This window comes from Mus caroli, chromosome 2 (assembly GCF_900094665.2).
Source record: "Mus caroli chromosome 2, CAROLI_EIJ_v1.1, whole genome shotgun sequence".
NCBI classification, from domain to species: Eukaryota; Metazoa; Chordata; class Mammalia; order Rodentia; family Muridae; genus Mus; species Mus caroli.
Genome location: NC_034571.1, coordinates 136332770 through 136343707, shown reverse-complemented (window position 1 = coordinate 136343707; position 10938 = coordinate 136332770). Strand labels below are relative to the sequence as shown.

Here is a 10938-nt window from a genome sequence, read left to right as displayed (position 1 = left end):
TCTTTCTCTGTTGCTGTGATACAGTATCTTTCTGTTGCTGTGATACAGTATCTTTCTCTGTTGCTCTGATACAGTATCTTTCTCTGTTGCTGTGATACAAAATCTTTCTCTGTTGCTGTGATACAGTATCTTGACAAAGGCAACTGAGGAGAAAAGGGGTTTGTTTGGTTCACAGGCCCAGGTTATAGTCTATCTGGAAAGGTTTGTCATAGCAGCAAGAGCTTGAGATGGTTGTATTGCTTGCACACACACACACACACACACACACACACACACACACACACAGACATGCACACCATCAAGGAGAGAGCAATGTATGCAATCCACTCCCTTTCTCCACTTACGTAGTCTAGTATCCCAGCCAGTGGGCAGGTCTTCCATCTCCATGAACGCAATCAAGAAAATCCCCTATAGGCACTCCTAACAGCCCATTTCCTAGTGAGTCTAGCTTCTGTCAAGTTGACAATTAAAAGTAACCCTCATACCTCTCCTCTTCCACCCAAAATATTCAAATTTAGTGTCCGAGTCTGCTTCTAAGACTCATTTACTTTTATTTTAACAACAAGAAGAAAAGTAGAACTGAAAAAAACAAATAACCAAGTTTTGCTGAATTCCTTTCATCATTAGACACAGTGATACAGCTCTAAATCAAGATCTTCCAGACATGAGGATGGAGTTCAATGGTGGAGTATTTGCCTAACATGTATGAGGCCTTGGTTTGAGGCTCATCAAGAAAATTGATTTTCTTGGTTAAAATTCCAAAGTATAGGGCTCAAGAGACAGCTTAGCAGTTAAGAGCACTGATTTCGCTTCCAGGGAACCAAGTTCAATTCCTAGCAACCACATGGCAGTTCACAGCTATCTAACAGTAGTCCTAGGGGTTCCAGTGACCTCCCTGGCCACTTTGGGTACTAGGCATGTTTGTGGTACACATAATTACATGCAAGCAAAACACTCAGATGTATAAAAGTAAAATTAAAATATTCAAAGTGTAACATGGAAGGGAAAAATTATCTTTGGGTTTAAAGTCTAGTTTTAAATGATAGACGGTGTGAATTCCCACTGTAAAAGTCGAAAGAACTCTATTTTCTTCCTCAATTCACATTTTATTGGTTTTATTGATACTTCCAATTTGTTTAAGTTTTATAACATTTAGATTCTTCCCACAAGCATAATCCCCATTGTATATATTTCAGAGCTTATCATCAATTCAGTGCCAGAATCTTTGAGGTCATAGTTTTGTCATCTCAAATTCTTTGGTGCTCCCCCGAGTTGTCCTGTATCAGTCAGCAGAGGCAGGGCTGTGCTGCTAGAACCATCTCAAAAGTCTCCGTGACTTAGCCAGCAAAGGCTGACACCTCTCTCATGCCTCATGTCCAGTACATGTCATCAGGAGAACTAACCCCATAATCACTCTGTGACTCAAGGGGAGGCATGTTCCCTCTCCATGCATACATTCCCATGATAATCACGACAGGAAGGAGCCAGGGCAAAGCCTCTCATTGTCCAGAGCATGTCACATGACCTCTCAACTCTAAAGCGGGTAGGTCTCTTCAGGAAGGAAATGGAAAGGCATAAAGATCACCAAAAACAGCAACAGTAATTAAGGCCTTTCTTTTTTCCCCCAGAATGCCTCATTGATGCTGTACTTCCTGTAGTCATAACGTGGGGATATGCCGACTACAGTCTCTAGTCTTCCTTTGTTTTCCCTAAGGATAGAGCAGGAGTTACACAGCTCTGCCTTCTTCATAACCTACTTTTGGACTAATTTTCTGGTGGTAGTCATTTGGAAGACAGAAGCCCATTGGCTCCAAAGGAAAAGAAAAGGTGGTTTTCTCACATGGTCTATTCCACTTCCCCTAACACTGTTGAAATCCATCCCTTGGGCCCATAGTGTCTAGAATCATAGTGGTGGTAGCGAGGTAAGAAACCTGTAGGATACGAAGTTGTCAAAACTAGAGAGCCTGCACAGAGGGGTCCTGTATACTAACAGCAAGAGCGGCTCGTCCCTGTAGAACATGATTTGTAAAACATCGGAGTGACCACTGTCTGCCCCAAACCTTACCCAAGACAAGGAATTTCCTCCATCATCCATTCATTACCTTGTACTGATTTTTTCTTGTCTTCTTTCTAGAAAAAAATTAATGACTTAATTTCCCCAGTAAAATGATTGGCCTCTAGTCTTCACTTCTGTTAGAATCTTACCTTTGTCGTCATAACCACTTCCTCCCGTCACAGGCAAAAAAGTGATTCCCATCCAGTTGACTTACACACCTGACTGTGTGACTTGCCTTGGCCAATGATATGGGTCGGTCACAACAGCACACTTGTCCTGAAGATTTTCCCACATTAATGTCCACTCTCTTGTGACCCTGAGGACACCCAGAGAAGAGCTACTGTCTTAAGTAATCATTATCCCATCTTCTTGGGCCCCTGAATCTCAGGTGAGTTTGAGCTTACCCTAACCCTCAGCAAGGACCAAAAGCCAGTAGGCTGCTGCAACCACCCAGCCGCCCATATGGCCCTGTGTGTCAGTCAGCGCTCCACTCCACAAGAATAAAGGCTTGCAGTTTATGACCAGTGGTGTTTGCAGCAGTTTGCTCTGCAGCAATTGTCACCTTCCTTCTAGTCTCTAATGACTGACCCTACCCAGCCAAAGTCCAAACACTCCTTTACCTGAAGAGCCCAGAGCAGGTAAAAGAATATTCTTTTCAGAGCTAGTCAGATATGGGTGTGAGTTCTGCCTCTGCTGAGCACCACCTCATCCTGGGAGAGCTTCACTAAGCCTCAGCTTCCTCCATAAAACAAGGGCAAGATGCATCCATCGTGGGTCAGTGCAAATAGCCTATGTCAATTGCACGGTTCGGTGAGAATGGAGTAAAACAATACTGTCTCTGGTCTCCTTGGAGCTCTGGTCTCCTTGGAGAGGGCTTGGTCCTCTCGTGGCCCTCAGAAAAGAATGAACATCTGTGTGCTAGCAGAGAACCCAGAGAGCAATTTATTCTATCCAGGGGAGATCTTCTCTGGCCTATGAGTCCAGGTCACCACTCGAGTCTTTGGCCCTCCACACTCTTAATGTGTGGGAAGAAAAGATAGTAGATGAACATCAGGCATATTCCAATGTTAACTGTGGCTTTGTGGACTCACATGGCTCCTCCTGACCTTGGTCTCAAAGGTGTATTAAGGACACACCCAAAGTGGCTTACCTTCAAGTCCTTAGCCCAGCCAATGGAATCTCTCAACAGGGTGGTGAGTCTGTGATTTGGGAAGGGTATTGTCTGAGAGCTTCGGCCAGCGTCTGAAGAAGTAGTGAGATATCTTCAAGGTAGGAAGCTTTCCCCCTCCTCTTGGCCTTGGATCTGGAATGTGAGTTTGGCCAGGGATCAATGATTTTGATTAGAATTTATCAAGTGTCTAAGGTTCAAAGCACGGTTAGGGCTGAGGTCAGAGTTTCTGGCTTCCTGGAGCTGCTTAGCAATGAGGGATGGATGAGAGGCCAGAAAGGGTTTAGTTTGAACCCTTACCCACTAAATAATCCTAAGACAAAAGTCCTATGGGGGTGGAAATGTAAGGGGTACCCCAGAGCAGGAACATAACCAAAGGGAAAGCAACCAATAAAGAGGCCTTCACCACTATTTACCAGTGTGGACAGGAAAAGCTTACCCCTTGGGGGCAATTCTGGCAGCCAGAGGAGAGCCATCAGGTAATGTGACCCCACCCTGGGAAATGCACACACACTCACCACTCACTGGTGGGTGGCTGATCCCAGAAACTGAGCTGCTCACTAAAAAAAGACATGTCACTGGAAAAGCAATGGCTAGCCACTGCCAGGAAATAAGGGGCAAGGGACACAGCAGGTACCAGAAGCACCTGCCTCAGGTGTGGTATGGAGACAATGGGACTTAACTTTGGAATAGAATCCATCCTTTGCCACAAGTTACATTATCTTTGTAAGGCCTCCCCTCGGCCCAGCTGGGTGTCAGCAAGATGGCTATGAATGTGTCTATTCATGGTCTAGGAAGACGGAGACTCCCGGGACATGCTCAAAGCTCTATTCGGGGTGGTCCTGACAGCCAAAATATTATAATGTAGAACACTAAGTGTATCTTGTCACTCCAAAGAAGTGACATTTTGAGCTTAGCATTAGAAGGGAGGTCCCACTTGAATAAGCTGAGGATGGGAAAGGGAGAAGGGGAGGGAAAGGGAGAGAGTAAAGGGGAGGGGCAGAGTGGGCCATAGCTGGTGGTGGTGGGGGCACAACCCAGCTGACTCACTCAAGGTCATTCTAAAGCCAAAGCTGTGCCTGCTGCCTGCAAAGCTCCCTTTGTGGTAGGAGCTTGTTTGGTGATTTGAAGATGCTTTTAGGGACACTAGGGCAGCCTTCATGGGGACAGACAGAATTTTGAATGAATGAGGATGTCTATAGTGATTTAAAGGGAAAGAGGTGAGTCTGAGAGTATCAGCTGACTGAGAGGAAACTCTGTGACAGAGGGAAGAACCTGTGCAAAGGCCCTGGGGTCTGAGTGCAGCTGATGAGTCCAAGAGAAGGAATGAGGAAGGCACAGAGACAACTAGAAACTGGTTGGGATAGGCCTGGTGGTAGTTGTTATCACAGCAAATCTAGCCTATACTAACTATTGAAGGCAAACAGATCTGAGGAAGTGCACTGTATTAGTGGGTGCCTGTCATCAAAACAAACACTCCCCCCCCAAAATTAACAAACCATGAAGCAGCACATAGTTCATTGCTGTAGGGCTCAGCATCTCCTTTGCTAATTAAAATGCCTTTATGTCTATTTTGGAGCTGTCTTTAAAACAGAGCTAGGAGACAGCCCAGAAAGCAAATGCAGACATCTCAAATGACTTGTCCATGGTCCTGGCCCTGCTTAGTGGCATTATGTGCTCCTGCACTGCCCTGTATCTGGTGGCAGGGGCCTTTAGTCTGGTCCAAGCCATTCCAGGCACTGGCCAGGCCCCATAACACAGCAGCTACATTTCCTTCCATGAGAGCTGTTCTTGAAATAAGGCAGGCTTGGCAGAGATGTACATCCATGGTCCAAAGAAACCACCACTCTTCTGTTTTTTCAAAGTGACCTTGGCCTTGGGAAAGGAAAAGAATTAGAGGCGAGTGAAAATGAGATCCCCAAATCCAAGGCCAGAGAGGTCAAAGGCAGCTTCACCTCTGCTTGGAAAGACAGAGCTGATGGGCAGTCAGGCACGCGAGGCTCCTCAGAACAGTGAGTTCAAGGGCCCTGTTCGGCACAGTCCTGGAAGGGGAGGCTATGTATACTGAAGGTGGGGATGTCTTTTACTGTTTTCTTTTTTCTGAGTTACATAAATGTCCAGATAATGTAGGATCTGGTGGAGTTCAGAAAGTGGAAATGCCCTTTATTCCTACCAGATAACAACTGTTGACAATTGTTTCTTTGCTATTTTCTGTACATGTATCTGTCATAAGATAGTCAGAATACACAAGACCCACCCACCATCCATCCACCCACCCATCCACCCATTCATCCATCCATCCATCCATCCATCCATCCATCCATCCATCCATCCACCTATCCACCCATCCATCCATTCACCCACCCACCCTCCCATCCATCCATCTACCCACCCATCCACCCATCCACCATCCATCCATCTTCTATATTGTTTGTACCATTGAATCTTTCGAACACCTCCATTGTCCTCCACAGCCAGCGTGTCCTATCTTCCTGTTTGATTCCCACAGTACTGAAAAAACAGGAACTTCTGTGGATAAGCAGTTCATTCTCCAGGGACTCCATCACCGTCTTAATCTGAGAGTCTGTGACTACTTACACCCTCAGCAAGGTCTGAGGTGGTGAGCGACATTAGTCCCTCGCCTGAGGTTCCAGCCATTTTCTCCCTCACCTGTGACCTAGCTGTATGGTATTCTGCCCCAGCTGTACAAGGTCTTGGGAAGTGCGAGAGTACCTTGAGTGTTGAGGGTTAATAGAAATAGTGAAACCATCTAGGCAGCTATGAGGGGAGTCATCACTTATGCCAGGGTCACTTACCCTCCTACAAGCAACCCTGCACCCATACTTCTGGAAGCCAGTTCAGGACACTCATTAGCTGTCCAGGATGGACTTGGCGTGTGGCTTTGGCTACTTTAGGTGTGTTGCAGTGTAACATTGCTCTGTCATTGATGACCTGCCCAAGGGAGTAGACAGTGCTCGTGTCTCCTAGGAAGAGTTCCAGCAACAACCCCAAGAACCCAGTGTCGAAAGACAGCAGGACTCACTCCTACTATGTGGCCATCCTGCCTGCTGCTCTGTTCTCATCCTAGGATAGAGCTGACATGGCATCCTGATTTGAGAATTCACAGATGGTGTAGTGGGACGAAAGCTGTGGTTCACAAGTACCCCATCACAATCGCTAACAAATTATTTACAGGATATAGCTTTAATCCCAACACTTTTGGCCTTTAATTCCAGCACTCAGGAGGCAGAGACAGGCAGATCTCTGTGAGTTTGAGGCTAGCCTGATCTACAGAGCTAGTTCCAGGACAGCCAAGACTACACAGAGAAATCCTGTCTCAAAAAAACTAAATAACCTGATAAAGCTGTCTCCCGAGAGGCTCTGCCAGTACCTGACAAATACAGAAGTGGATGTTCACAGCCTACCATTGGACTGAGCACAGGGTCTCCAATGATGGAGCTAGAGAAAGTACCCAAGGAGCTGAAGGGGTTTGCAGCCCCATAGGAGGAACAACAATATGAACTAACCAGTACCCCCCAGAGCTCCTTTGATTGGTGGACTAAACCACCAATCAAAAAAAAAAAAACCCAAATGGTGGGACTCATGGCTCTAGCTGCATATGTAGCAGAGGATGACCTTGTTGGACATCAATGGGAGGAGAGGCCCTTGGTCCTGTGAAGGTTCTATGCCCCAGTATAGGGGAATGCCAGGACAGGGAAGTGGGAGTGGGTGGGTTGGTGTGTAGGAGGAGGGGGGTAAGATAGGGGGTTTTCGGAGGGGAAACGAGGAAAGGGGATAACATTTGAAATGTAAATAAAGAAAATATCTAATAAATAAAACAGAACCAAAAACCCCAACAGCGAAAACCTTAAAACATATCGGCATTTTCTGCTGTTTCAAGGAGGGATTCTTGTTCCTAGGATACTTAATGACTTGCTTCTAAAAAGTAGAATATGAAATCAGGCATGGGATGTAGCATGAGTCAGAGACTAGGTCACAGGAAGCAGGGTGACATTCTGTCTCTGTGTTCTCTTTCTGTCTACCTCTCACCCCACCCCACCCCACCCCAGCCCCAGCCCCAGCCCCAGCCCCAGCAGTCCCGTGAGTAAATGAGGCCTTCAGCCAGCAGCCTCGTGCAGCAGACTCTCTGGGAGTGGATCCTCCATCCTAGTCCTAGAAGAAGCTATGGCAGAGATGCATCAGGAAAGTGGCACACTGATACAGTGAAAAACACACACATAAATTGTGTATGTGTGTGCACATGCGAGTGCTCACATGTATTGTAAATACTGCAGAGATGCATCAGGAAAGTGGCACACTAATACAGTGACCAGAGTTTGAATCCCTAGCACCCAGATCAAACAAAATCTGGGTCTGGTGGCACATGTCTAGAGACAAGCAGATTCCTGATACTGGATGGCCAGCTAGTCTTGCCTAATTGGTGTGTTCCAAGTTCATTGATAGACCTTATCTCAAAATATAAGCTGGAAAAAAAATCAGAGAGACAACTAGGTCAACTTCTGGTATTAATCAGCAACCCTTCCCCAACACCTGTATACATCAGACGCATACACATATGTGTGTGTATATCACACACATGCACATGCAAACACACATACATACTGATACACACACACATATACACACATACATACTGATACACACACACACTAAATAAATTAAGGACACAAGTAACAACTTGGAGGTTGTCTGTAGGTAGCATGGGTAGCCTTTATCTGAGGTAGAGCTGCCAGGCCAGAGGTATCTACAGGAAACAGGAGCACCACTCCTTCAGGCAGGTGGAGCTCTGGCGGGCCTCACACTCCGTAGCTCCACAGCAGCAGATGATCCACCTCTGGAACTCTGCTTCATTCTTGTGCATCAGAAGAAACTGTCCCAGCAGGACATAGGCCTGGGAAGAGGGGCAGGAGGGCGGAAGACAGGGTTGTCAGAATGGCACCATCCCTACTCAGGGGACAGCCAAAGGTTAGGGTGTGGGTCAGACAGGAGGGAGACGGCCAGTCCATGACACGGCCCAGGGGAAAGGTGAGGTCAGGTTAATCACAGGTCTCTCTCAGAGGCCAGTCCCTCTGGTCTAGGGACTGTCATCTTGCAGTGACAATTAGGCCTTGTCCTCAAACTTGAAGACATTTCCTGGGATCTTATGAAAGGGAACTTCCTGACTCAGTGTCTCAAATTCGGGTAGAGCTCAAGAATCCCCATTTCTAGTGGGCTTCCAGCATGTGTTGAGGGGGACAGGGGATGGGTGACTAGCGTACCCTGAACTCCTTTTAGGTCTGCTATTTAATGTTTCCTTTTCCTTTTCCCTTTGGTGGTAGTGGTGGTGTGTATATGTGCACACTGTGGACTAAACCCAGCGCCTTGCACATGCTAGGCAAGCACTCTATCCCTGAGCTACATCTGCAGTCCAAGACGTTCCTTCTCCAAATTATGCACAAAGCTAAACTAGAGCGTAGCACCTTGGCCCACTGCTCTCTCAGCACTACTAGCATGGTGGCTGATTCTGCATCACGGGGACTGTCCTATCCACTGCAGGACATTTAAAAACATTTCTGTCTTCAATCCCTGGATGATGCCAGTACCAGTTTCCCAGAAAGAAGCCATTGTGAGGATCTCACCTGAGAACCACGGCAGGTGTGGCTGGCAGGCGAAGGACATGTTAGCATCCATTTACAAACTACCTATGTGTTCTCAGTAACTCAGCAGAAAGGAGAATTCACAAAACCCACAGCCCAGCACTGCCCTGCCCTGGGCTGTCCACTTGTACAGGAGTGTGTCTTAAATGGGAAGACAAGGGAAGACACCTATGCCTCGGAGAGTTGTGCCCGTGGGAACAGCACAGACAGACATAAATCCTGCTAAACCTTGGCCCTTGTTTTCCAGCCTCAGACTGAAACTGCATCACTGCCCACCCCCACCTCTACCCCCACCCCACCTCCACTCCCTTTCTGAATGAGCGTTTCAGCTCTCAGACAGAGCAGCAAGCTACCAATTTCCTTGTCTTTCCAGTCAGTAGACAGCCAAGGTGGAGCCTCTAATTGTGTGAAAATAAATAATAAACAAATCTCCTCTAATAATTATATATAATCTCCTGTCCTGTTTCTCTGGAAACTCCTGATAATAATGTTCCCAAGGATGTCTGTGTGCTAAAAAAAAAAATGAACAAAGTAATGGCACGGATGTACGGAAACGTCACTGCAGATGCCGTTACTTTGAACAATTAATTTACAAAAAAAAAAAAAAATTAGAGACTAGAGAGATGGCTCAGTGAATAAGAACATTTTCTGTGCCCTCACAAGAACCTGAGTTTAAGTCCCCAGTATCCACATAAAAAGTTGGCTGTGGTCATGCATGTACCCCTAACGCCAGCATTGTGGGATCAGAGCTCGCTGGAGCTTGCTGGCCAACTGCCTACCTACAGATCCAGTGAAGACTGTTTCAAGAAAGTAGGACAGGATGATAGAGCATGGCGCTGACATTGCACTCCAGCCACTGTGTGTGCACTTATGTGCATAGAACACACACATACACACGCACAACGAAAATATGTAAACCCCATTGAAGGGCATATATATTAAGTGCCTCTCGATTCCGGGTTCTATAGAAATTTTGCTGTTTTGAGTTTTCTGTCTGCTCCTCCACAGATCTCACAACATCAGGCTGTTATGATCAAGAAGACAACAGGACCATGAAGGCATACATGGCAGAGGCTAGATTTCAGGTCACAGTGTACATGTGCCTCTGGGGGCATGGTTTAGGGGCTCTCTAGCCTGGTGTATATCTATATCTATGTCTATGTCTATGTCTATGTCTATGTCTATGTCTATGTCTATGTCTATGTCTATGTCTATGTCTATGTCTATGTCTATGTCTATATCTCTAAGCTGAACCCTAGTCACAAAAGGTGCTGCAGCATTGGAGTTTGTAGGTTTTATTTTATTTATTTGTTGTGGAGCAGGATAAACCCAGGGCTTTGCACAAACTAAGCAAGGGCTCTACCACAGAGCTATCACACACACACACACACACACACACACACACACACACACACACCTCAGGGCTTATTTTTAGATATTGTCTAGTTGTTGAAAGGAGAAAGAAGCTATGTACTTGTAGTGATTTTACTTGTAGTGTACAACTGTATTAAAAAATAAAAACAAAATCCAGTGTCTAACATGATCTCATTTGTAATCAACGCCCTCCTATTTTCACTGGTGAATTTTGCGGAGATGGTTTTAAATCAGGCTTTGAAAGCATCGTTATCCACTGAGTGTTCCCTGAGGCCAGAGTGACAGTTGTGGAGGAGCTCAGGTGAGGACAGCAGGAAAACCCAGAGCTTCACGGGAGAAGAGACACCAATGATTTCAGTAAGCAGTTGCAGGGCTTGGGGATTTAGCTCGGTAGTAGAGTTCTCTTCTAGAAAGCACAAAGTTTTTGATTTGGTCCTCAACACCAGGAGGAAAAATTGACACATAGCAAGTGATACTTCCAAGCACTTTGGCAGAGCACTCAATGCTGTAGACACCTGAGATATATTCATTCAATCCATCTGATTCTCATGGATGCCTTGCCCACCCCATTCTTTAGAATCTAGAGTTGAAATGGTGTCCCAAACAAGGGACATTGGAGAGGTTGGCACTCCTACCTCTGCCCACCCTGCTTGTCCATATTCTAGCCATCTGTAGTCTGGTCT

At 46.1% G+C, this 10938-nt stretch overlaps 1 protein-coding gene across 5 annotated transcripts in view; it reads right to left on the bottom strand.

Annotated features, from left to right (window-relative positions):
- Positions 1–7923: 7923 nt before the first annotated feature.
- Positions 7924–10938, bottom strand: part of Banf2 (barrier to autointegration factor 2) — a 38373-nt gene continuing 35358 nt past the window's right edge. For 4 of the 5 annotated variants that reach the window (XM_021156257.2, XM_021156256.2, XM_021156255.2 and 1 more), the window contains one exon: positions 7931–8136. In XM_021156257.2, coding sequence (XP_021011916.1) covers positions 7990–8136 — 147 coding nt within the window. In that variant the 3' untranslated portion in view covers positions 7931–7989. Of the gene's footprint in view, positions 8137–10938 lie in introns of all 5 variants that reach the window. The other variant, XM_021156258.2, reaches the window with a different exon arrangement.